The sequence below is a fragment of the Moschus berezovskii genome, chromosome 22 (genome assembly GCF_049115385.1).
Source record: "Moschus berezovskii isolate FMDL1 chromosome 22, NW_MosBer_1.0, whole genome shotgun sequence".
In the NCBI taxonomy this organism is placed as follows: domain Eukaryota; kingdom Metazoa; phylum Chordata; class Mammalia; order Artiodactyla; family Moschidae; genus Moschus; species Moschus berezovskii.
In genome coordinates, this window is record NC_142481.1 from 1,191,417 (window position 1) to 1,218,540 (window position 27,124).

The 27,124-nt window shown below is 45.5% G+C and overlaps 2 protein-coding genes across 2 annotated transcripts; both read left to right on the plus strand.

Annotated features, from left to right (window-relative positions):
- Positions 1–4,989: 4,989 nt before the first annotated feature.
- Positions 4,990–10,380, plus strand: LOC129546386 (uncharacterized). Its single transcript, XM_055411289.2, has 3 exons — positions 4,990–5,133; positions 6,088–6,214; positions 8,487–10,380. Exons 1-3 carry the CDS (start codon positions 5,101–5,103, stop codon positions 9,704–9,706), a joined length of 1,380 nt encoding a protein of 459 aa, XP_055267264.2. The 5' UTR covers positions 4,990–5,100; the 3' UTR covers positions 9,707–10,380.
- A 10,026-nt stretch (positions 10,381–20,406) lies between these two features.
- LOC129546289 (uncharacterized) lies at positions 20,407–26,873 on the plus strand. Its single transcript, XM_088830684.1, has 2 exons — positions 20,407–20,557; positions 25,587–26,873. The coding sequence occupies exons 1-2, from the start codon at positions 20,407–20,409 to the stop codon at positions 26,618–26,620; spliced, it is 1,185 nt and encodes a 394-aa protein (XP_088686810.1). The 3' UTR covers positions 26,621–26,873.
- Positions 26,874–27,124: the final 251 nt, after the last annotated feature.

Genomic DNA, 27,124 nt, shown 5'->3' on the forward strand with positions numbered 1-27,124 from the left:
TAGGAGGCTTTTAATTGTGGGTCTCCTGTACCTCCCCATCTTGTGAAACCACGAACTTTTGATCTGTACCAACCTGCAAATATTCCAAGGACTCTGCAAGAATGTCTGCAACTTATCACACAGGTTAGCTCCCTCTAGTGATGGCCATAGCACTCAATCCTGTTCTTCCAAGACTAGCTTTTGCCTCCAACTCCAATTAAAATCCTTTGGAATGAGGACCTCTTTTTGTCTTTAAAAGCTCCTTTTATTCCCTAGACAACATCTTTTTTTTATTGCTATTGATGCTTTAATGTGCCTGCATGCTCAGTCCCCTCCACTCTTTGGGACCCCAGGGACTGTAGCCCACCAGGCTCCTTTTTCTATGGGATTTCCCTGATGGGATTTCCCACTAGTGGGTGGCCATGTCCTCCTCCAGGGAATCTTCCCGACCCAGGGATCAAACCCGAGTCTCTTGAATCTCCTTCACTGGTAGGCAGATTCTTTATCACTGCACCACCTGGGAAGCCATGATACTTTAATGTGCACCGAGTTGCAATTCTTTGATCCCAAGTAAATGTGTTGTGGTTCGTTATTACCCCTTAGGTTTGTTTAGGCAGACAGTATCCACTGTAGAGTTCTGTTATCTAGTTTCATGTATTTTTTTTTAGACAATAATACAGAATTGCCTTTTTTATTCCAAAATCTTATTTCCTTTCTTGCAAATGCTTCCAGGATTTTCATAAAAAACAAAAACAACGACTCTGACTACTCAGTCTTTACACAACTGGAATGCATTTTTTCTAATCTTGTATCATATTTTATGTTGAGAAATGAGAGTTAGACCAGAATTTTTAAAATATTATACATACAGGATTTGCTGGGTCTATTTTGATGTGTTTTTAAGTGGTTCTTCCGGCGGACTTGGCCCATTAGTGCCCTGCAGGGAGGGGGAGGGTCTGGTCCACACAGCAATCCCTGGACGCAGGGGAACTACACTGTCCAGAAGTCTGTGCGCGGCCTTGTACTCCGCACCAATGAAGCCCCCAAACTGGGGCTTTTCCGGGAATGTGAAATAGGAGGAGGCGGGACTTCTGGCGTCTTTCTGATGGTCGTTTGACCGTTTTTGCTGCTGTCTGCAGGACCTGGGGCTCTAAATCACTGGGTAGAGCAGAGTTTAAAGACACTGGAACGATCCAGAGGGTCGCCGTCCACATTGCACAGGAGTGAGCGGGTTGCAGAACCGCTTTCGGGATTTTCGGCAAAGGTTTTCCCTGCTGCACCGAATGGGTCCTATGGCAAATGACGCGCGGCAGGACCCGGCCCAGGTGACTGTTCGTCCCCGGATCCTCAAGCCCCCTGAAGGTCACCTGCTCAGGGCACCGCGGTTCAGGCCCCTGAGTGCAGAACTTTAGACGTGCGTGTGTGGCGATCCCATTTCTGACACACTATGTGGCGTGTTAAAGGCCGTGGGCCCGTCACGTGCCGATCCTTGGAGGCGCACACGAACCAGAGCATTAGGGAAGCTTGGGGTTGGAGTCCTCTCTGCAGGGACAGGACATTAAGGAGGAGTCAACCATCGGGGTCAGCCGGGCCGACAGTCCGCATTCTGGGAAACATGGAGGGCTGTGAACTAGTCAGGAAGATGCTCTAGTTTTAAAGTATTTCAGAGGAGAACTGACTGGGGAGGGGTGATGCGGTGGAGACTGGGAGAGGCTTCTGCGTCAGACTCCTGAGAGTCCAGTGGTTTCCGGACGACACTAGTGACTTTGGAAGTTGCCGACCTGAAATAATTCGACTACCCCATTTCTTTTGTAAAGATGTCTCCCCGCTCAGGAGCATCAGGGATTTGCAGTGGGGTGTGCAGCTATTACAGCAGGCAGGTCACTAGGTATGAGCAGAGAAATGGGGTCAGGGGCGCCTGCGTCTTGTGAGTTGGTGATGGACAGGGAGGCCTGGCGTGCTGTGATTCATGGGGTCACAAAGAGTCGGACACGACTGAGCGACTGAACTGAACTGAACTGAACTGAAAGGCAGAGGAAAGCAGGAACTTCCAGACTGATAGGAAATCACAGATCTTGGATGGTACTTGTCTAGGTTGCAGACAAAGAAAAGAGGAGAAAGGTGGGAATCTCCTGTGTCCAAAGATAGCTTTTGCTCATGATGTCCTCAATACAGTAAGATTAGCAGGACAGATTAAGAAGTACCCATTAGGCACGGACGTGATAACACTTCAGATCGAAGCTAAGTAAGGACAAAAACCCCTTCTCCCCTTGGAAAATGGAGCTGGATTAAAATCAAGGAATCTGACCCCCAGACTTCTTCCTCGTGAGCATTTCACCTCTTCATTTCTATCCCTCTCATAACTGTCTTGCATGAGAAACCTGGGACGGTAGGTTTTCACCTATTTCTCCTCTCCCGCTGAGAGCATGCTGCTATTAAGTCGCTTCAGTCGTGTCCAATTCTGTGCGACCCCATAGACTGCAGCCCATCAGGCTCCCCCGTCCCTGGGATTCTCCAGGCAAGAATACTGAAGTGGTTGCCATTTCCTTCTCCAATGCATGAAAGTGAAAAGTGAAAGTGAAGTCGCTCAGTCGTGTCCGACTCTTCCCAACCCGAAGGACTGCAGCCTACCAGGCTCCTCCGTCTATGGGATTTTCCAGGCAAGAGTACATCAGTTCAGTTCAGTTCAGTTCAGTCGCTCAGTCGTGTCCTACTCTCCGTGACCCCATGAATCACAGCACGCCACTAACCTTGCTTAGACACTCACTTTACTTTCTTAACCTCTCTACTTTGTCTCCAAATTATTTCTTTGTGAAGAAAAAACTTAAAATTCAAGGGCAATACAACCGTCCTGAGCTAACACTTTATGGAGATTAAAGAAGGAAGTTAGATGGTGTAGCCACCAATGAGTCCATGACTTTTCATTGTCTGAGTCCTTTCCAGGAAAGAAGAGACTCTTCTTTCTTTTGAATACCATTATTGTCTCAGGTCAGTGAGGGCTCCCGCCTCCAGCGGGCCAACCATAATTGAGGTTTCTGTTTATTAATTTTTTTTTCAAACTTTTTATTTCATATTGAGATATAAACAATTAACAATGTTGTGTGTTTATTAATTTTAATAAATGGATTAAATAATAAAAGGAATATGAATGATATTTATTAAAATATAGACATTATTTATATATTTATAAGGAATATAAATCATTGTGTTATAAAAACTACAAGATAATTGGCAGGATTTCCTAGTGCAGTAAACGTGGCTCTGAGTAAAGGACAGTAAAGGTTTTCTTTTGGCTGAGCATCTGGAAGACCTGAGACCACACAGACATGAGAAGTCGGTTTTAGGGAGATAATAAAAGTTGAATTAGGGATGTGCTGTTTCTTAGATTTGAAAGTTGAGGTAACGTAGGGGTTGCTGAAATTTATAGTTTAGAATTGAGGGAGGAGGTCACTCGCTGAAGGATGTCCATGTAGTGACAGCCTAAGTCCTGGACTCCAGCCATGTCTGGATCTCAAATTTAGGAGGGAAAGTCTTGTCACTTTTCTATGAAAGGGGACCTGAGATGAAAGAGAGAGCTGGGGCTGGAGAGCAGAGAGAGTAGGACTTTCTGAGGCTGCCCGATGGGAGGGTCCTGTTGCTTCAGAGCTTTCTGGGGGAAGCAGGGTATAAGCAGTAAGGAATCTTGACTGGTGTGGAGATGGAGAAGGAGCAGGGTGGTTGTGTACACTGACTGCTGTGAACACTCAGCCAACTGTCTATTCCTTGTGGAGCCAGAAAAATTGAGCCATACTGACCAGTGAGTCAAGCTCAGGTTCAGTCAAAGTACAGATGCCTTAGGTCTTCCAGGAAACCACAGGTTAAAAATGTATAGATTTAACAAGTTAATCTTGTGTAAGCAAGTAATAACTCCTGAAAATGATGATCTATGTCTGTGTATAATCTTACATATATATTTAATGTAGTTTTTGTCAGGCTCTTCACATAGATCTCTGAACCCCTTGGAATTTCCTAGGAGTTTAAGACTTTTTTTGTTATTCAAAAGTAGCCTCCTTTTCACACAGGAGTTTTTATGATGAGATGACAGGGTGGGTCTCCTAGGTAGCCTCAGCATGGTACCAGTCACCAGAAAAACCAAACAGTTTAAACCCCCACCCCACCCTGGGGCCTCCCAAGGATCAGAAGGAAACTAGATTAGGTATAAAAACTGCTGAAGAATGAAATGAAGTTTCCTTCAGATTGGTGAACACATTGAGATGATGGAAATCCTAGGGTGGTGGCATATACTGACAGCACCTGGAAACTCCCTGCTGCCCTTCATCCCCCGCCTTCCCCACCTAGCCATCTCTTCCACTGGGCTGTTTCTAAGTTATATCCATTACAATGAACCAGAAGAAAGGAAAGTGATTTCTTTACTTTCGTGGGTCATTTTATCAAATTATCAAAACTGAGGAGGGGTTCATGGGAATCCCTGAATTTGTAGGCAAGTGGGACAGAAGTACTGGTAGCCTGGGAACCAGAGGTCAGAACTATCCTCTAAAAAGGGATAGTCCAGTGAGACTGAGCCCTAAACCCTTAAATTTTGTCCCTAGCCTCTGGATGCCAGAATACTATTAATGTAGGGCACCCGGTTGGTGCCATGGAATCTGATCATTGGTGGTAGAAAAGATATATAGTTGGTGTCAGATAGGAAATCATAGAAGGAATCACAGAAACTTAAAAGTGTTGATTAAATGTCATATTTACATAATGGCTTAAAAGACATGTAAGAAGTATCAAATTTTCAAAACCGTCTGTGGATGTGTTAATCCTGTGTTCTGTTACAGCTCAGTGGTAGCCCCAGACATACAGTAATAATGCATTTGGTGCCTACAGTAACATCATGAGATAGGCACCATAAATGTTGCCGTTTTACACATGAAGACACTGAAACTGAAGGAAGTTGAATCTTTGTCGAAGGCTATCTGAGTTGTCAGGTTATTGCTCTGAAACCTGAGGGTGTAGGGTCAGAGGTCAGCCTGAAGTGACTCATCTCCAGGAAAGGGAAGGGAGGACACAACTCCGCCTTTCCATCCTCACCAAGATAACCTTGATCTCAGATCCTCCCTCTTTTCACAGGTTCCCATGGTAGCAGCAATGTTTATGGTCCCCGGACAGGTAAGTGGAAGAAGTCGCAGTACCTCCCCAGACATCATCCCACCCCTGGTCCTGACACACAGATACAGGACACCCCAGTTGTCCTGGGGTTGTTGGGCCTTAGTTCTGGCCCCGGGTCACCTCAGGCACAGGACCCTCTTTAGAGAGGCCAGTTCTGATCTCTGGTTCCCAGGGCTACCAGTACTTCTGTCCCACTTGCCTACAAATTCAGGGATTCCCATGAACCCCCTCCTCAGTTTTGATAGTTGTACTGAGGTGGTCTCCTGTGTCCAGTGGAGAAGGTGAGGTAGTGAGATGTTCCTGGGACAGGAACCAGCCTGTCCATGTGCCTGGAGGTGAGACCAAGTGGGGCGTGTCCAGGAAACTGCAGGACCCAGAACATGGGTGGATAAAGACAGAGCAGAGCCTTTCCTGGGGTGGCAGCCTGAGGAGCTGGATGATTTTCTGCTATGCAGGGTGAGAGACAGTCGTCTGACATGACACCATGACGTTTGCCTTTAGGTGAGAGTAGGGACACTGTGTCTGAGATGGGAAGTGAGAAGTAGGAGTGATGGAACTTCCTTGGTGGCTTAGGGGCTAAGACTCTGCGCTCCCAATGTAGGGGGCCCAGGGTTCGATCCCTGGTCAGGGAACTAGATCCCACATGCCACAAATAAGAGCTGGTGCAGCCAACAAAAAGTAGGAGTGATGAGCAAGACTGTCCAGAATTACGTATCCTCATGCTGAGTCTGAAATGTGGCAGGGGTGTCTCACGGGAGGTGTCAGGTGTACAACTAGACACACATCTGGAGATCAAGTGGGGGCGGGGTCCAGGTGTGAAGATACTCCTCAGCAGGTGGACCATGTCAGATTCAGGCCCTCAGGTCACGGTGTTGGTGCCATGAAGGCCGGAGGGTGGGAAGGGTGTTTTGCTTACAGAGGCCGCTGCAAACTTATGTGTCCCCCTTCTGACAGGGCCATGTGACCTTTGAGGACGTGGCGGTGTCCTTCTCCCAGGAGGAGTTGGGGCTCCTCGGCGAGGCTCAGAGACTCCTGTACTATGACGTCATGCTGGAGAACCTGTCCCTGATAGCCTCCCTGGGTAAGAACTGTATCTACACACACTGCTGGTGCTGGGCTCGGCCCTTCTCTCTGCATGGCTCACTGAAGCCTTCCTAGCCTGGGCCATGGACACTGCTTCCTTCCCTGGTTTCTTGGCATTTGAGCTGTGTCCACCCACTCATAGGTGTTCAGTCTGTGTCATATGCCCTGAAGCCTTTCACAGAACGGTTTGGTCTCGGAGGCTTGTTGCCTGCTTGTCCACTTCTCCTTTGCTTTGCCAATACTTGGTGTATTGACTGTTCCTCTGGGTAGAAGATCTGTATCACAGGTTCTAACCTTCTTTTGGGCAGCACCTGCCTCAGTGATAACAGACACTTAGGTGGTCAGCATTTGTGGTCAACAATAGGTTATTTTTTCAAGACTCCTCAAGGTTCTCCTAATAATAAATATTTTTCCTGTCATTGTTTGGGTCACTCTGGGCTGGTGTCTTTGACTGCCCAGTTTGATCTGGTAGGTTCATCAGGCCTTTGATCTGGTAGGTTCCACCCTCACCCATCCTGAGCTGAGGGGCAGAGGCAGCCCTGGGTGCCTGATGAGGTAGACACCTGTCTGGTCATAGGAAGAGGGTTGACAGGATCCAGGGCCTGGTGAGCAGGAGCTGTAGGAAGGCGTGATGTCACTGATGAGTTCTAATCCTGCAGGGATAGGTCTTTCCTCCATAACTGTGTTAGTCTTTAGCTTATCCTGGCTGTACCTCATTTCTATCTTCTTCCCCATTTTGACACTTCCCCCTTTTGTCTATTTCTACTGTGAGTTCATACCCCTGTCCTTTTCTACCTCAGTGTTACCTACATCTCTCCTTTCCCTCTCTCTCTGCAATCTTCTCCAATAGCAATCTGTTCTTTTCTGCTAGTTTTTTTGTTTGTTTGCTTGTTTTTGCCACACTGGTGGCATGTGGGATCTTAGTTCCCCAACCAAGGATAGAAGCCCCCCAACCCCAGCATTGGATGGTGGATTCTTTACCACTGGATCCTTAGGGAAGTCCCAGTAGTTGATTCTTTTTAAATTTTAATTGGAAGATATTACTTTACAATATTGTGATGGCCTCTGCCATACATCAACATGAATTGGCAATAGGCATGCACATGTCCCCTCCTTCTTGAACCCGTCTCCCACCTTCCTCCCCACCTCATCCCTTCAGGTTGTTGCAGAGCACTGGCTTTGGGTTCCCTGTGTCATACAGCAAACTTCCATTGGCTATCTGTTTTACATATGGTAATGTATATGCTTCAGTGCTATTCTCTCAATTCATCCCGCTCTCTCCTTCTTCCACTGTTTCCAAATGTCTGCTATTTATGTCTCTGTCTCTTTTGATACCCTGCACTGTTTACAATAGCTAGCATGTGGAACAACCTAGATGTCCATTGGCAGATGAATGGATGAGGAAGTTGTGGTACATACATACAATGGAATACTCAGTTCAGTTCAGTTCAGTCGCTCAGTCGTGTCCAACTCTCCACGACCCCATGAATCACAGCACGCCAGGCCTCCCTGTCCATCACCAACTCCCGGAGTTCATGTCCACAGAGTCGGTGATGCCATCCAGCCATCTCATTCTCCGTCGTCCCCTTCTCCTCCCACCCCCAACCTTTCCCAGCATCAGAGTCTTTTCCAGTGAGTCAACTTGTTGCATGAGGTGGCCAGAGTATTGCAGTTTCAGCTTTAGCATCAGTCCTTCCAATGAACACTATAAAAAGGAACATATTTGAATTAGTTCTAATGAGGTGGGTGAACCCGGAGCCTATTACACAGAGTGAAATAAGTCAGAAAGAGGAAAACACAAATATCATATTAATGTGTATGTGTATATATATATATATATATATATTTGAACTCTAGAAAGAGAGTACCAGTAGTCCATTCTTAATATATCTTGGGAGGTGCACGTTCTTATATATCCTCGAACACTGAGTAGTCAGGTGTGCATGCATTTTCCTGAAGTGGGACACATTCTACCTACAACACTTGTCATCACCCCAAAATCCTGCTGAACACCACTAGCCAAAGAGTGGGTAGTTCCAGGCCTCTCCTCTTAGCACGGCACCATATCCCAGCATCCTGTCTTTTTCCCTATTCTCTGATCACAGAGGCCTGGTATTCACAGTAGCCCCTTCTGCCACCTGTCCGCCTCCCTTGTTTGAATCGTTTGCCACGGACTTACTCTCTGATGTGTCATACAGAAATCTGTAATGGGTTTCCATCCCACAAAAGTCTCCACACACTTTTTTCAGTACTTTTTGTTTTCCTTTCAGGTTGTTGGCAGGGAGGAGAAACTGAGAAGGCCATTTCTAAACAGTGTGTTTCTGTAGAGCAAGTGGCACGAGACAGGAATCCACAGCCAGACCCTTCTATCTTGAAGACGCTCTCTTCCAGTATGTGTGCCCTGGTAGAGAAAGATGTTCTGTACCTGGCTGACCCTGTGTTCAGGTGTGGAGAGATTGAGAAGACTTTCCTTGGCAGCCTGGGCTTTCTCCAGCACCATTCTTCCCACAATGGAGAGCATCCATGCAGAAGCAGGCAGAGGAGAAAGGTCTCTCACTCTGGGCAAGGACATTACAAGTGCAGTGAATGTGGCAAAGCCTTCAGTAAGAAGTACAAATTCACAGAGCACTGGAAAGTTCACACTGGAGAAAAACCTTATTTGTGCAGTGACTGCGGGAAGTTCTTTAGACAGAGCTCCAGTCTTATTCACCATCAGAAAGTTCACACAGGAGAAAGGCCTTATGAGTGCTGTAACTGTGGGAAAGTCTTTGTCCACAAATATAAACTTTTTGAACACCAGAGAACCCACACTGGAAAAAGACCCTATGAGTGTAATGAATGTGGGAAAGCCTTCTCCCGCAAGGATTCACTTGTTCAGCATCAAAAAATCCACACTGGAGAGAATCCTCATAAGTGCAATGAGTGTGAGAAGTGCTTCCTGTACAGAAATAACCTTCTTGCTCATCAAAGTATCCATACTGGAGAAAAGCCTTATGGGTGTAGCAAATGTGGTAAGTCTTTCATCTTCAAAATAAGGCTGCTTTATCACCAGCGAGTCCACATTGGAGAAGAACCTTTTATCTGCAGTGAATGTGGGAAAGCCTATGTCTACAAAGGAAGCCTTGTTGTGCATAAGATAATTCATACTTTGGAGAAGGCTTATGGGTGTAACAAATGTGGGAAATTGTTTACAACCAGTTTCGCCCTCAACAGACATGAGAATATTCACACTGCACGAAGGCATTACCAGTGCACTGAATGTGGGAAAGCTCTCAATGGCAAAGTGAAACTCGATGAGCACCAGAGAATCCACACTGGAGAAAGACCATATAAGTGTAACAAATGTGAGAAAGCCTTCATGCTCAAGGCTACACTTGTTCAGCACCAAAAAGTCCACACTGGAGTAAAGCCTTTTAAATACAGTGAATGTGGGAATCCCTTCACTTACAGAACAAGTCTTGTTGTCCACCAGAGAATTCACACTAGATGAAAGCCTCATGAGCATAGTTCTTTGTAGGTAGCTCCAAGTTCCTAAAAAACAGGAAAGTTCACACTTGGGAAGCGCCCTTCTGAACTTAGGCTTGACTTCATTCAAGTTAACATCTGGTAGCACAACTCCTGTGTTATAGGTGGATGTGCGTGCAGCTTTTGTAAAGTAGGTGGATGTGCGTGCAGCTTCTGTGGTGTCACTCAACCTTTTCTAAAGTGGTTAAATCTTTTTATAGTCTCACTGGAAGCTCTAAAATCCAAGTTTCTGTTATTTCCATTCTTGCCAATACTTGGTGTGTTTGGGCTGTCTCATTTCTGTGATGTCATAGCTGTATCCAGTGATTTGAAGTAGCATTTCCCTAATGACATGATGCTGAGTCATTTTCCATGTGTTAATTTCCACCCATATATCATTATTGAAATTGCTGTTCAAATGATTTGCCCTCTTAATTACTGACTTGATGTTTCTTCTTGGATTATTGACTAAGGTACTCTGCTGGAAATATTTACCAGTATTCCCCCAGACTTGGTCATCTCTGTTCAGTCACATTTCCAGAGAAAGAGTTTTGTTTTGGTTTTTGGGGGGCCATGCTGCTGGGCATAAGGGATCTTAGTTCCCCAACCAAGGATCAAACCTGTGCCTCCAGCAGTTGGAGCACAGAGTGCTAACCACTGTACCACCTGAGAATTCCCAAGATGCTTTTAGTGTAATTTGTCAATTTATTCTTTTACTGATTATTCTTTTATATTGTAAATAAGAAATGCTTCCCAAATTTAAAGACAGAATTTTTCTTTATTTCCTTCTGTAACTTTTCAATTTAGGTTTCTTAATGATATTAATAAGCCATCTTCAGTTGATTTGGAAAGTTTTTTTTTAAAATATGGATACCCAGTTGCTGCAGTGATGTTGATTTAAAATAGTATAGCTTATTTCTTGAATTGCTTTAGTATCTTCATGGAAGGTCAATCATGTATGTATATGTCTATTTCTGTACTTTCTCTTCAGTTGCATTTATCCACTTTATTTATGCCAGTACTTTCATGTGTTGAATAACTTATTTTTAACAATAATATGTCTTGACCTCAAGGTTGTATACTCCTTGGACTTTCTTTATACAAGTTATTATGGCCATTCTTGGTCCTTTGCCTTTCCATATGAAGTTTCTTTGGCCGCTCAGCATATGGGATCTTAGTTCCCTGAGCAGGAATTGAACCTGTACCCTTGGCAGTGGAAGTGTAGAGTTCTAACCACTGCATTACCAGGGAATTCCCCCATATGAAGTTTAGAATCCACTTTTCAATTTGTGCATAACAAAAATTCCCGCTAGAATTTTGATTGGGATTGCATTTAATCTTCAGTATGGTGGTGCAGTGGTGAAGAATCTGCCTGCCAATGCAGGGGACCTAAGAGACTTGGGTTCCATCCCTGGGTTAGGAATATCCCCTGGAGTAGGAAATTGCAACCCTCTCCACTATGCTTGCCTGGGAAATCCCATGGACAGAGGAGCATTTTGGGCTACAGTCCATGCGGTCACAAAGAGTCAAACATGACTGAGCAACTGAGCACACACACACATAGAAGAAAGACTGTGTCCCAATCTATAAACACAATATATCTTTTTATTTAGATCTTTAATTTTGTTAGCAGTGTTTTTTAGTTTTCCCGTTGTAGATCTTAAACATTTCCAGGTATTTTCTACATGTGATGATATTGAATGGAAAAATCTTCAATTTGTGGATTGTTCATATCTATTATACTTAGATATCAAAGTAAGGATAGAAGTGATCCTTCTTGATTTGTGTTTTGTTTTTTTCCTTGGTTTTTCTCTTTTTTTGTTGGACGGCTTGTGAAATCTCAGTTCCTCAACCAGGGATTGAACCCAGGCCACAGCAGTGAAAGTCCTAACCACTAGGCCACCAAGGAACTCCCTAGTAGTGATCTTTCTTAATCTTATAAATAAATAACATCTACATATAGCTATTAGAAAGACTACCTTTGAACCATTGTTAAAATATCCCCATTAGAATAAAAGGAGGACAGTGGGTTCTAGTGTCCTCCTGGAGTTCCAGTTTCATTCAATAAGGCAAAATAATGACTGCAGCAATTGGAAAGGGTGAAATAAACCACCTAAAATATGCCCTCGGTTTCCATCTTCACTAGAAGTCCAAATACAGACACTTAGTTTAGTGCCTCAACCCATCATAAACTCCTAATTTTTTCATCATCCATTTGCTCCCCTTCTTAACTTCCTTAGGACCATCACCATTCATTATATTATGCAACTTAATGTCGTAGATGAGCTGCTTATTGTATTTTCTAACAAATACAGAGTAAGTTCCAGTAGGAAAATATGTTTTTACATGTTGTACACTAATACATTCCATATTCCTAGATACATGTCTGAAACACCAACATATATCGATGTCTTGAAATAGATAATAAGATGAAAACACATTTCATGTTCATTTGCACAACTGTGGATATACTTGCTAACTCTCACTCTGCTTTTTCCTGTATGTTTCTAGAAACTTGTCCATTTCTTCTAGGTCGTTGAATTTATTGGCTTATGACTGTTCATAGTATTTTCTTAGGATTTTTTGTTTGTTTTTCTATAATAGCAGTTGTTACTTTTCCTCTTTGATTTCTTATTTTGTTTATCTGGGTTGTCTCTCTTTTCTTTTTGGTGAGCCTGACTAGAGGTTTTTTATTTTGTTTATCCCTTCAAAAACTTATTTCCTGGTCTTATGAATCTTGTCTTTTTAAAAAAATCACCTGTTTTATTTATTTCTTTTACATTTATAATTTTCTTCCTTCTGCTGACCTTAGGTTTTGCTGTTTTTTTTTCTCCCCTAATTGTTTTAGGTGGTTGGTTAGGTTGATCTTTTGAGATTTTGTTTGTTTCTGGAGGAAGGCCTATAGCACTATGAACTTCCCTCTTAGAACTGCTTTTGCTGCATCCAATAGATTTTTATAAGGCTGTGTTTTCATTGTCATTTTTTTTGAGGTATTTTCTGATTCCCTGCCTGATTTCATCATTGACCCATAGGTTTTTTAGTAGCATTTGCTTAGTCTCCATGTAATTGGTTTTTTTTTTTTCCTCATTTTTATTTCTGTGATTGATTTTCTGAGTTTATACTATCATGCTCAGAAAAGATGTTTTAAATTTCTGTCCTCTCAAATTTATCAAGGCTTGTTTTGTGAGGTAGTGTGTAGTCTATGCTAGAGAATGTTCCATGCATACTTGAAAAGAATATATATTCTGGTTCTTTAAAAAAAAAAAAATCCCAGGAAATGAAAGTCCAGGACTGGACTGTTTCACAGAGTTTAACTAAACATATAAAGAAGAGCTAAAATGACTTCTCAAACTGTTCCAAAAAACTAAAGAGGATGAAACACACTTAAATTTATTCTACAGTGTCATTCATTATTGCCTTGATACCAAAACCAGTCAAAGACACTATAAAAAAGAAAAAAATAATTAAAAGTAGGGATGGGGGACAAATTTTGATCCTGAGTGTTGTTTGAGGTTGAAATCTTAGTGCATGGTTTGACTGCATGACTTGTGGTTTTGTTCTGTCTTTGAAAAACAACTCAGTATCTTGTTAGAAACAGGGTAGGGCCAGATTTAGTCTGATTCTGCAGTTATACATTTCAGGCAGTTTTCCTGGCCTTTGCTTATTTTCTTATGGAAGAGAAACCTAATATCACTGACATGATTCACATGATCGATATCTTAGGTTTTGACCAAACGTATTCTGCCTAAGGTTGGGTTTTGCAGAAGCAGAACCTGACACAGAGTTCAACAACATATTATTTATCTAGGGGAAATTAATATGAGAAGTTTAATGACTGAGTACAAGGAAAGGAAAAGAGCTAGCAAGGGTGCAGCCTGATTTGAAATCTCTTATCTGAAATCTACCTTTTGGAGATCAGGAATGTGAATAGTAGGTACCACATATTTATTCCACCTTAAGAAAAAGGAGCATCTTTTTGCAGCTCCAGACAATCCTTTAATATTTCCCAGAAATCCTGCTTTCTGTTTATTTTTTTGAAAACATTAGACTTACCTGTAGCTGCAAGAATCCAGGTATGAGACATTTTACTTGGCATTATTTCTGTACATTAATTTTTTCTCTTGGGGAGTCTGGATTGCATAGCTCTGATCATTCTTTAAAAATCAGCCCATCAAAGAATAAAACATCTCACTTGTTTTGCCAAAAAAAAGTCAGGGCTTCCCTGGAGGTTCTGGAGTGGTAAAAATTCGCCTGCCAAAAAAAAAAAAAAAAAAAAAATCCACCTGCCAGTGAAGGAGACATGGGTTTGATCCCTAACCTGGGAATATTCCACATGCCCATGGAGCAACTAAGCCTGTACACAACAACTGTTGGGCCTATGTTCCCCAACAAGAGAAGCCACTGCAATGATAAGCCTGCACACCTCAACTAGAGAGTAGCTCCTACTCATCAAAACTAGAGAAAAGCCCACACAGCAGTGAAGACCCAGCACAGCCAAAAATAAGTAAATAAATAAAGTAATTAAAAATCAGAGTATCAGAGTCCTACATTCAAATACCTAGTCTGCCTCACTTGGGTGTTTGATGGATTCTATGATAAAATATGTTCAAAAGCAAATTTTAAATATTTCCTTCTAACCTCCTTCCCCACCCTTCCCATCTCAATGACTGATAAATCTATCCTTCCAGCTTAGATAGAAACCTTGAGTCATCTTTTTTATTGCAGTGTGAGGCTGACTAGGAGATGGAGAAGATATGTTTTGATCTGATGACATGAAGCTGTGTAAGCACAACCATGTGAAAATCTTCAGTAATAACGACACTATATAATGAAAACATGTGGCATCTTAGAGTGAATTTTCATTGTAAAAGACGAATGTACAGAACGAAGTGATTGTGCATAATCTTGCTATCAGATTGAAACTGGTGGGAAATCACCTTTGACAACTTTCTCAGAGGTAATTTCAAATCCTTTGGCAGATAGTATTGCCATTACACCAGACTGACATTTTAAAAAACCATTATGTTTATCTGAGTTCAGAAGGCCACTTTGTACATATTTCTACCATTGCAGGAAATGTCTGGAGAAAATGAAATTTGGTAAAGCTCCTTTTCAAATAGGTGTCACACCACTAAAAGAAATAAAACATGCCTTGTAATGTGCAGTGAGAAAATACTATATTGATATAACAGGTGGGTTGGATAGGAATACAATCGGTGAGTACAGAGGCAGGGAAAATGTGTTTTCTGAGGGAAAGAGAGACAGCATCTTGGCCACATGCTTCAAGGCTGCCTAATATCTCTGTCTTCCTGTCTATGAAGTCTTTCCACTGTGGTCCATCACCGGTGTTGGAGTTCACAGAATGACCCTCAGGCTTCTGTCTCCCTGGGATTGAAAAGCAGCAAGATAATGTTTATCAAGTCCAATCTTTGAGTGGATGCACCTTTTTTTTTTTTTTCTTTTCTTTTCTGCTGCACCACACGTGGGATCTAAGTTCCCTGATAGTGATACACCCAAGTCCTTTGCATTGGGAGCACGGTGGCTCAGTATTTTGGACCACCAGGGAAATCCCTGAATTTGCTTTCACTCTGCATATCCTGGTCCAGTGTATCCCTCTGAGATTTTAGCCTTATGGCACATGAAATAACACGTTTAAGAATTTTCCTTAGCTGCGTAAGATACTACATGGAAACGGGGTGGTGACCATTTAAGAAGTCGCCGAGAGCTGCTTCTTCCTCCCCTGCCACCCTCCCCCCGCCCCCTGGAGCCTGAGGATGTCATTTTCCAGAGCCCTTTACGCGGGTATTTAGAATCCTCGGCAGAAATTCCCAGATTCGCGTCCTTCGAAGTACCAGGCTCTCTTGCAGTAGCCATATTTCCCAGGAGGCTCTGCGGCAAGAGGCGGTAGCTCTGGGCCAATGATTGTGCAGGACCGGGATCCCGCGTTGCACGAGACTTCCGGCGGCGTCCTCGTTGGGGTCTTGGCTCCGCCTGAGTTGTGTTTAGCTTCGCAGGCACCTCGGAGCCTGTCAGCGTACTCGAGGCTGGAGCAGAGCGAGTGGGGAAGAGGCTTCCTCCCCGCGCTGCCCAGAAGGAGGGTCGAGGGTGGGGCGGAGCGCAGTTAAGCCCTCGGAACCCTCCGTGGTTCCCCACCTTGCATGGCCGGGGACCCTGCGCAGGGCACCATGGCAGCCCTGGCGGCTCAGACTTACCCGGTGCCGGTGAGTGGATGGCCCCTCAGGCCCTTTGAACCCCCTGCCATGTCGTCCTAGCGCCTCCACTGAGAGGAAAGTGTTGTCTAGGGTCTCTTCGCTTCCCCTAACTCTGGGGACTGTGGAGGCTGGTCAGTCTCAGCCAAGTGCCCTAAATCCAGGCCGGCGTTGATATGGACAGGTTCCCAGTGCAGTTGATCTGTGCAGGGGTGTCCCAAGCACATGAACCACTAGATGGAAATGCTGGCGGTGAGGCTGAGTGCCTTGAAGTTGTGAATCTCATAGCCTGTTGAAAACCGCGGAGAAAGGTCTGGAATGGCGGACTGAAGAAAGGGTCCACTTATTAGGTTGGTGGGCACCATGGAGGATTTGGGGGCGAGGAGGGAAGGAAGCTGATCCAGATTTTAATAGGTTTCCTCTACATGTCGAGTGGAGTCGCCAGCGAAGGAAAGGGCTCCATGTAGCCTCGACACATACGTGGAACCCTCTGTGCCATCATCCATATGTGTGTTGCAGGTGTGCAGAACAAACTTTAGAGCCCGCATCCTGGGTTCAGCTCCAGGGTCTGTCCCTGCCCAGTAATGGGAAAGGTTGCTAGGTCCTGACTCTCCACAGTTTCCTGTGCTGTGAAATGGGGTTAATCCCAGCATCTTCTTTCTGGGGTTCTGGTGAGAGATGAGTAGGGCAGGGTGTGAAAACCCCTGAATGCAGCACAGTGCACCCAGAGACAGCTCAGGAAATGCTAGTTGTGGCTCTTCCGTTACTCTGATTTCTACTGTCGAAGGGGTCTTTTCCCCTAGGCTTGTCCTGACGATAGTGCCAGAGAAATGAGCTGTCGCAGACCCTCTCTGTCCCTGGCCCGCCTGAATGGAGCGCTTTGAGGAAAGCGCTCAAACAACAGTATGGAGATGTCAGTATGTGTTGTGTCCGTGCCCTTCCCAGGGCTGTGACCTTGAGCAGGTCTCATTGCTGCCCTTTTCTCCCATCCCTTGGGGTTAATGAGGATATTAACATTTCCTTCTCCTGGCTTAAGGTGATCAGAGAGGGTGTTCCCCAGGATCCAGCCAGGTAGCATCGCTCCAGACACTTCAGGAACAGAGCCCCTTGTCCTGAGATGATCTTAGGGACACCCCCCACCAGGGAATCAGGTCTTGGGGTTCCCCTGGTCTCAGGCCTGTGTCCAGCTGAGGCCTGCAGGAAGAAGGAGAGCCCGGGGACAGATGCAGTGTGTGCAGCATTTTTAGAATCAGGATGCTCAGTCGTGTCAGACCTCGTTCACTCCTGTGTCCCCATGGACTGCAGGCCGCCAGGCACCTCTGTCCATGGCATTCTCCAGGCAAGAATACTGGGATGGGGGTGCCATTTCCTACCCCAGGGGAACTTCTTGACCAAGGGTTCGACCTCACGTCTTACGTCTCCTGCATTGGCAGGCAGGTTCTTTACCACTAGCGCCACCTCGTTGCTCCTCTGCTAGGAGGACCCTGGGGAGGGCTGGGAGCCAGGAAGGTCACTGGATTCATCTTGGCAGTTGCCATCTGGTTATGCAAAACTAGCTTCCCATTTTCAGCAGCAAGTTCATCCTTGTATTAAAGACATTTTCTTTTATGTGAAAAGTGAGCTGATTAAAGATATGGTGATGGTGCCTTGTGGGAGCCTTTGAATGTCAAGACATAGCAGGCCCCAGGATTCTCTCCAGCATGTGACACAGTTTGCTCTTGTCACAGCCCCAGTCACCGCCAGGAATTGTCTTGTGTATTTTCTTTTTGTTTGTGTGGCCCCCTCATCAGAAAGGGCTTCTTACATTTGTCCCCAACCTATGTGCTTCCCTGATCCCTGATAGCTCAGTTGGTAAAGAATCCTCCTACGATGCAGGAGACCCCGGGTTGATTCCTGGGTTGGGAAGATCCCCTAGAGAAGGGATAAGCTACCGACTCCAGTATTCTTGGGCTTCCCTTGTGACTCAGCTGGTAAAGAATCCATCTGCAGTGCGGGAGACCTGGGTTCGATCCCTGGGTTGGGAAGATCCCCTGGAGAAGGGAAAGGCTACCCATGTCAGTATTCTGGCCTGGAGAATTCCATGGACTGTATAGTCCAGAGGGTTGCAAAGAATCAGACATGACTGAGCGACTTTTGCCAGGGTTTAGCCTCGGCAGAGTCCAGGGATACCCTCAGGATGAGCGGCATCAGCGAAGAAAAGAAGCGAGTCGAGTCTTGGTTGAGTGTAAAATCAAGACTGCTTTATTGTTCTACATCAGTGCTTATATACCCTAAAACCAACAATTTTAAAAAGGGAGGAGGGATTGTCTTGATAAAATTGTGCCAGGAATGCAGTCATAAACCATCTTCCAGAACAGTCAGTACCTTCATGCATAACTCTTAAACAATGGGCTCTTAAGAAATCCAGGCCACAAGTCATGAAAAATGGCTATAATTGTGTAGCAGTTAGTCAACTGTAAAAACTATTAACAAGCTTTATCTTGGGAGCCTCAGTTCTGGGCAGACTTTGTGACTCCCTAGGTATCATGGTATCTGGTTTTGGGCTCTACCCCCGTACATCTGCAGAGACAATTTTCTACACTAACACTATATGCTTATTCATTTTGTTATCAACCTTTATCTCTATGTTTACTTCCAGTGTACTCCCAGGCACACCATAGACGGGGCAGGGAGACATATCAGCAAGCACTGGTATGTGACCTTGAGGGCCAAGAGTCTCATGAGCTCCTTCCAGATCTCACCCTAAGGGGCCCTTCTAAACTCATGAAAGGCTCTGCATCTATTTTGCTTGTGGAGTGTTCAGGCCTATTGTTAGCAGATTTAGTTTTATGCCAGGGGCGCTTTGTGCAGCCGTGAGCATTCCAGATTCTAAATTGACATTTATAACCCCAACAGGGACAGAAGGGTTAGGATGTTCTGTGTAAAAATATTTTCTTCATTCCTGGCCTGTTTATAGGGCCCATACACCCTCAGGGACTGTATTGCTGCCATGCAAAGGCTTCAGGGGGGATATTTGAGCAGGAGTCAGAATTCTTAGAAAGCACAGAGGACTACCAAGCATCAGAAGAAGAAAAGACGGAGGCCCAGGAGTAGATGATGGGGCGGCCCCGAGAAATCCCCGGAGGTCTGGACGGCCTTGCGTGCCAGCTCCTCGAACCAAGACCTTGTCTGGGCGGGGTCTCTCTTGCCAGCTCCCGACAGATTTTCACTTTCTCTAATCTTCCCACTCTGTTTTCTTTTATAAAAATAATTTTATTTATTCATTTATTTTTGGCTGTTCCGGGTCTTTGTTCCTGCACAGGCTTTTTCTGCTTATGGTGAGCCGGGGCTACTCCTTTTTTGGTGTGCAGGCTTCTCATTGCAAAGGCTTCTCTTGTGGCGGAGCCTGGGCTCCAGGGCTGGGACTTCTGTAGTTTAAGCACATGAGCTCAGTAGTTGCAGCTCCCGGGCTCTAGAGCACAGACTGAGTGTGACGCATAGGCTTAGTTGTTCTGAGGCATGTGGGATCCTCTTGGACCAGGGATCAAACGGGTGTCTCCCGCATTGGCAGGCAGAGTTTTGCCACTGAGCCATGAGGGAAGCCACCCCTCTGTCCCCCCACCCCATTTTCTCATCACCAGGGTCCCTAGAGCCAGCTGATGGTGTCTTGCTCAGTTATTCAGTTGCTTATTGAGGATCCGTGAATCCCTGTCTGCTGCTTTATCCCTGGGCCTAGAACAGGGCCGGCCCTATATGTAATGGGCTCACTAGCTGCTTGTGAGCTGGCAGGCGCTCATGACACCTGGAATTGGTTCAGACCCCAGCACGGCCCCCTGCAGCTGCCCTTTGACTCCCTCTGTGTGGACTGTGTGTCCCCTTCCCCTCCCATCCTTCCCCAGCTCACTGCCCTCCAGCTGCACCATTCTCCACTTGCCAAGTTCTTACCGACTTCCCAGCCTTTGCCCTTGCAGTCCTCCCCACTCAAGATGGTCTCCAGTTCATCCCTGTGCATTGTTCAGATCTTTGCTCAAACACCACCTCTTCTTTGAAACAGTTCCTGATCTTTCTCGTCCCAGCTAAAGTACCGCCTGCACCCATTTGCTTGGGATCTGGCTATTTTGTGCAGAGCTCTGTGCTGGTTGAGATTTTCCAGGGCCTTAGAGGGACAAAACGGAGAAATAATCATAAAAAAACAATGGTCATAGCGGGCTTTCATGGGCCCTTGATTTGCTCTGAGGTCCTTTTTTACCTTTCATCTCCTTCAATCCCCACCTCCTCAAAGTTATGTTCTGTTATTTTACAGAATGTTTTATAGAAGAGAAACTTGAGGCTCAGAAATGTTACCTGCACCAGGTTACACAGCTCTCAAGTTGAAACTCACACCTTGTCCATCCGCCACCAGAACCTGTGTTCCCAACTACAGCAGGCTGGAAAGGCCTGAGGGCGAACACCTGAAATAAGCAGGCTCTGATCCCATCTGACAGCCCCAAAGCGCATGATGCTACTCTGTTTGACTTGCCAGGCACCAGTGACCCTCAAGGATGTGGTTGTGACCTTCACCCGGCAGGAGTGGAAATTACTGGACCCTACTCAGAGGACCCTGTACCAGGAGGTAGTGCTGGAGACCTCCAGGCTCCTGGTCTCACTGGGTAAGTTTCTCCTCACCTCCGTGGTGGCAGGGCTGGGAATTCTGCAGCCTCCTTCTGGGTTCCGTCCTCTCGAGGCCTGGATGGTGGAGCCGCCCACCCGCCCGCCCTCCCGCAACCCTTCTTCCCCACCATGTTCTGGGCTCGCCTCCCCTCACCTGCTCTCCCTTTGTCTCCAACACGGATGGCTGAGCAAGAAGCCTGGCAGGAGGAAGTGGGGCTCCTGGGAGCAGGGTGTCCTGAGGACCTGTCCCCAGGACCTGGGAGAATCCGCAGGCGGATTCGCACCCTGGCTCTGGGTCTCACCCTGGCTTCTCTCTGTGAGTCGGCTCAGGTCACTGTCTTTTCACAACAGCTTTGGGTAGAAGTGGGCACCTCAGTCCTTCCCTGAGACCCTCAGATTTATTGTCTCTACTTTTTTCTGTGTGTCTGTGTCATGCCCTTTCTGTGAAGGTGTTTTTGTGACAGGAAGTGACCTCTTGCCCCAGCACTCAGCAGGGGCTCAGCCTGGGGCCCCTGTAAAAGATTCCCATGACAGGGATCTGACTATCCCAACCTGGCTGGGTCAGGTGGCCCCAGCCTGACCCCAGAGACCTGATTTGAATGGACCTGTGGTGAGAATCTGGCATCACCTGGTGAGATGCATGGACTTAGATTAGTCAGAAAACATCTGAAGGGAAGAGTGCGTATCTTTTCCAGGGGTCCTGTGGCTACACGTGAGCAGGTTTTGGATTCTATAGGATGGAGGCTGTTGTGTAGACATTGCCCAAGGCTGGTGTTTGTGCCTTGGTTTCAGGACCCAGGGCAGCATTTTTTGTGTGTGTGCATGGGAGCGCCATTATTCCGAAATTTTCCCTATCCTAAAAACCACACTCTGTAGAGAGAGTCTTCGTAGTCTTTGAAAACACCTTTGTTCTGTATCTCCATAAACAGGGTATCCCGTTTCCAAACCAGAACTGACCTGCCTGTTGCATCCTGGACGAGAGCTATGGATGGTGAAGAGAGGACTTTCCCCAAGTACTTCCTCAGGTGGATTGCCAAGATCCAGGCAGTGGAGGTCACTGCAGACTGGGAGGGACTGTTGCCTCTGAAATTCTGGGGAAGCTTCTTATTGAGACCTCTCTGGGGACTCAAGTTACACCCAAGAAGTTGAAAAGGCCAGAACCAGCTTTGAACAATCATTAGATCCCTTGTGCAGCAATGCCCGGGTCGTAATCATTAAATGTGAACAATCATTAGATCCCTCACCCAGTTCTGCCTAGTTCCTATCCATTATATACCCCACATCATTCCTGACTCCATCCGTTCCTGAACTTCACCCCGGTCCACCTCTCTCATCATCTCTTGTCTGCATGATACTGCACACCCCATGATCTCTGCACTTCTGCTCTGTCTCCTACACCAACTCTCCCAGCCACTCACCTCACTTCAAACCCTCACCACTCTCCACCTGCTGAGACCTCAGCCTATGAGAAAATTCATGTTGGAAATATAGACTGCTTGCTTCTCTTTCCCTTCACTCAATCCTTTCAGACTCATCTGCATCTGATTGCCACTTGAAGCCTTTCTTCTCACCTCCCTCTGTCCCTCCCGTGACAAATTCCTGCATTAGAAACATCTCCCACCTTCTTGGGAGTTCTTATCATCTCTTAGTTCCCCGCCCCCCAACTCACTGAGCTCTAGAATGGCCTCTGATCAGTGTGACTATCTGTACAACCAGCTTCTCAGAGGCTGTTTATAGAAGAAAGGTCTACACTAGACTTCCATTCATCCCCCTTATTCTTTTTGTTTTTTTTAAACTGAAGTGTAATTTACACATATCAGTGTTCATGACTCTTAAGCGCTTACTCAGCTTGATGAATTTTGACACATAAATAAATGCAAATAACTACCATCAGGTCAAGATCCTGACCTTAGGAGGCTCCTTGCAAGCCTTCTTAGTCCATACAACCTCTTACAAACATAACCACCAGTACAACAAGGAATTTTCACTATTCACGAGTGGGTAAAACAGAACTTCATAGTGTGTTTTCCGCTTATCTCCTATTGATCATCAGGATGTCTGTGAGATTCATTCAGTTCAGTTCAGTTGCTTAGTCGTGTCCGACTCTTTGCAACCCCATGGACTGCAGTATGCCAGGCCTCCCTGTCCATCACCAGTGCCCAGAGTTTACTCAAACTTATGTCTATCGAGTCGGTGATGCCATCCAACCATCTCATCCTCTGTCGTCCCCTTCTCCCGTCTTCAATCTTTCCCAGCATCAGGGTCTTGTCAAATGAATCAATTCTTCACATCAGGTGGCCAAAGTATTAGAGTTTCCACTTCAGCGTCAGTCCTTCCAATGAATATTCAGGACTGATTTCCTTTAAGATGGACTGGTTGGGTCTCCTTGAAGTCCAAGGGACTCTCGAGAGTCTTCTCCAACACCACAATTCAAAAGCGTCAATTCTTCAGCGCTCAGCTTTCTTTATAGTCCAGCTCTCACATGCATACATGACCATTGGAAAACCATACCCTTGACTAGACAGACCTTTGTTGGCAAAGTAATGTCTCTGCTTTTTTAATATGCTGTCTAGGTTGGTCATAACTTTTCTTCCAAGGAGCAAGTGTCTTTTAATTTCATGGCTGCAGTCACTGTCTGCAATGGTTTTGGAGCCGAAAAAATAAAGTCTGTCACTGTTTCCACTGTTTCCCCATCTACTTGCCAGAAAGTGATGGGACCAGATGCCATGATCTTAGTTTTCTGAATGTTGAGCTTTAAGCCAACTTTTTCACTCTCCTCTTTCACTTTTATCAAGAGGCTCTTTAATTATTTTTCACTTTCTGCCATAAGGGTGGTGTCATCTGCATATCTGAGGTTATTGATATTTCTCCCAGAAATCTTGATTCCAGCTTGTGCTTCATCCATCTCAGTGTTTCTCATGATGTACTCTGCACATAAGTTAAATAAGTTAAATATACAGCCTTGACGTACTCCTTTCCCAATTTCTAACCAGTCTGTTGTTCCATGTCCAATTCTAACTGTTGCTTCCTGTCCTGCATACAGATTTCTCAAGAGCCCTGTAGATGGTCTGGTATTCCCATCCCTTTAGGAATTTTCCAGAGTTTGTTGTGATCCACACAGTCAAAGTCTTTAGCATAGTCAATAAAGCAGAAATAGATGTTTTTTTGGAACTCTCTTGCTCTTTCAATGATCCAGTAGATGTTGGCAGTTTGACCTCTGGTTCCTCTGCCTTTTCTAAATCCAGCTTGAACACCTGGAAGTTCAGGGTTCATGTACTGTTGAAGCCTGGCTTGGAGAATTTTGAGCATGACTTTACTAGTGTGTGAGATGAGTACATTTGTGCAGTAGTTTGAGCATTCTTTGACATTGCCTTTCTTTGGGACTGGAATGAAAACTGACCTTTTCCAGTCCTGTGGCCACTGCTGAGCTTTCCAAATTTGCTGGCATATTGAGTGCAGCACTTTCACAGCATCATCTTTTAGGATTTGAAATAGCTCAACTGGAATTCCATCACCTCCACTAGCTTTGTTCATAGTGATGCTTCCTAAGGCCCACTTGACTTCAAGTTTCAGGATGTCTGGCTCTAGGTGAGTGATTACACCAACGTGATTATCTGGGTTGTGAAGATCTTTTTTATATAGTTCTTCTGTGTATTCTTGCCACCTCTTAATATCTTCTGCTTCTGTTAGGTCCATACCATTTCTGTCCTTTATTGTGCCCATCTGCCCGGGTGGCTCAGACGGTAAAAGTGTCTGCCTGCAATGTGGGAGACCTGGGTTCAGTCCCTGGGTTGGGGAAATCCCCTGGAAAAGGAAATGACAACCCACTCCAGTATTGTTGCCTGGAGAATCCCATGGATGGAGGAGCCTGATGGGTTACAGTCCATGGGGTTGCAAAGAGTCGGACACGACTGAGCGACTTCACTTTCTTTCTTTCTTTCTTTGCATGAAATGTTCCTCAGTATCTCTAATTTTCTTGAAAAGATCTCTAGTCTTTCCCATTCTATTGTTTTCATCTGTTTCTTTGCACTGATCACTGAGGAATGCTTTCTTATCTCTCCTTGCTGTTCTTTGGAACTCTGCATTCAAATGGGTATATTTTTCCTTTTATCCTTTGCCTTTAGCTTCTCTTCTTTTCACAGCTATTTTGCTTTTTTGCATTTCTTTTTCTTGGGGATGATCTTGATCCCTGTCTCCTGTACAATGTCACAAACCTCCGTCCGTAGTTCATCAGGCACTCTGTCTATCAGATCTAATATCTTGAATCTATTTGTCACTTCCACTGTATAATTGTAAGGGATTTGATTTAGGTCAAATCAAATTCATTCATGTGGTTGTAGTTGCTTGGAGTGTGATGCTTTCATACTGTATAATATCTCATTATTGTAATATGTTGCAGTTTATGTTATCTATTCTCCTGTTGATGAACATCAGTAGTTGTCATTCAGTCGCTTAGTCATGTCTGACCCTTTGCAACCCCATGGACTGCAGCACACCAGGCTCCTCTGTCCTTCAGTGTCTCCTGGAGTTTGTTCAGATTCATGTCCATTGAGTCGGTGGTGCTATCTAACCATCTCATCCTCTGCTGCCCCATTCTCCCATTGCCTTCAATCTTTCCCAATAGCAGGGTCTTTTTCGATGAGTTGGCGCTTCACATCAGGTGACCAAAGCATTTTTTTGGACATTATAAGCATAACCATTATGAGCAGTTATGTTGGGTGTATACCCAGAATTGGATTGACTCAGACATGGGATAGGTGTATATTTAACTTGAAGAGAAAGCACCCAACAACTTCCAGTGTGGTTGACCTTCTGGCACTCCCACCAGCCATGTGTGAGTTCCCATTTCTCTCATTACTCTTTGTGGCACTTTAGATGAGGTTCTCAGGACCACATATCTCCAGCCAAACCACAGCAGGGTATCAGGGGTTAACATTTCCATCTTCCTTTTCCTGCTTGCTTGGTGATTTTGTTTCTTCTCTGTTGGTGTTACTAATAGGCCTCATTTGTGTTTTGGATTCCCTTCAGGTGACAAAGTGAAAACCAAGACTGCAGAGACCACTGCTTCTCAGCAAGCCTTGTTCAAGGGCCGCTTACTTCAGAGGTCACTGACTCAGGAAGGCTGCCGTGTTTCTCCATCGGGCCAAGCTCGGGAACCGGAAGGAGCGTCAGAAAAGCAGAGAGGGCGTTTGAAGACAGGAACAGTCCTTCTCAAGGAAACCCTCCCTGGAAAGAGGATCCCTGAATGTGGTGATCTGGGGAGAGGCGACAGTCTGGGCTCAAAAGATTTACAAGATCAAGTCTTCTCAGGAGATGCTCCTCACGCATGTAAGTCACGTGAATCAAGGGCAGACCCACTGTTTCACGGAGGGAAGAATTCCTACAAATGCAAGGAATGTGGGAAAGGGTTTGTCAAGAATCGCTTTCTTCTTCAACATCAGCGGATTCACACTAGAGTAAAACTCTATAAATGCAGAAAATGTAGGAAGACGTTTCTCAAGAAAGCAGACCTCACTCTACACTACAGCGTTCACGCTAGGGAGAAACTCCATGAGTGCAGTGAGTGTAGGAGAACCTTCAGCCGCAAGTCTCACCTCATGGAGCACCAGCGGATTCACACTGGAGAGAAGCCTTTCGTGTGCGCTGAGTGTGGCAAAGCCTTCAGCCGCAGGTCACACCTCACGGAGCACCAGCGGACTCACACTGGAGAGAAGCCCTATGTGTGCAGTGAGTGTGAAAAGGCCTTCGCCCACCAGTCTGACTTCATTCGGCATAATAGAACCCACACGGGGGAGAAACCCTTTGAGTGCAAAGAGTGTGGGAAAGCCTTTAGTGGCAGGTCTTCTGTCACTCGCCACATGACGTGTCACTCTGGGGAGAAGCCCTATGAGTGCAGTGAGTGTGGAAAAACCTACAGCTACAGCTCAACCCTCACCACCCATCAGAAGATTCATAGTGGAGTGAAATCCTACACATGTATGAGATGTGGCAAAGCCTTTTACAAGAAGACTGGGCTCAGTCAGCATCAGAGAACTCATATCAGGAAGACTTCTTTAAAGTAACTGTTGTGGTGAGTAGTTTGGCCAGAGGAAAAATGTTCTTTGGCATCTGAGACTATGTACCCAAGTAACGCCCTGTGTCCTCTCATGTGCTCAGTTTTGCTGTGATTGTGTGTTATCTTTAGCTGTAGCTGAGCCCTTTCACTGTGGAGATCATGTCCCAAGACATGACTTGGTTCTCAGCAGAAGGATTTTCTTTCTACACCTCAAAGCTGCTTCTTGTTACATGGCCCACGAAGAGACCCGGAACTCAGTTTGTCCCATCACAGGAGTTACGTGCATCCCCATGGATGAAGGACTCCTTTCCCTAATGGCCTGTGTCACCCCGTCGAATTATCTATGTATAGAGGGGTCCACTGTGTTCTTGCTGGTTTGATGGGCAGGAGTCGTGAGAACCCCATCTTTCATCCCTGTTGCTCCACGCAGTGTCCTGGGTTATGGAGATACGTGGGTGACTAGGACATGCTCTAGAATGGAAAACAGACATGATAACACACAGGTGAGGTA

What these genes read in the sequence shown, in the direction of transcription:
- LOC129546289 (XM_088830684.1), top strand. Translation starts at nt 20,407, where the DNA reads ATGCTACTCTGTTTGACTTGCCAGGCACCAGTGACCCTCAAGGATGTG. An exon ending in CAGGCTCCTGGTCTCACTGG is followed by an intron (nt 20,558 to 25,586) that starts GTAAGTTTCTCC and finishes GATTCCCTTCAG; the next exon opens with GTGACAAAGTGAAAACCAAG.
- LOC129546386 (XM_055411289.2), top strand. Translation starts at nt 5,101, where the DNA reads ATGGTAGCAGCAATGTTTATGGTCCCCGGACAG. An exon ending in TGTTTATGGTCCCCGGACAG is followed by an intron (nt 5,134 to 6,087) that starts GTAAGTGGAAGA and finishes CCCTTCTGACAG; the next exon opens with GGCCATGTGACCTTTGAGGA. An exon ending in GTCCCTGATAGCCTCCCTGG is followed by an intron (nt 6,215 to 8,486) that starts GTAAGAACTGTA and finishes TTTTCCTTTCAG; the next exon opens with GTTGTTGGCAGGGAGGAGAA.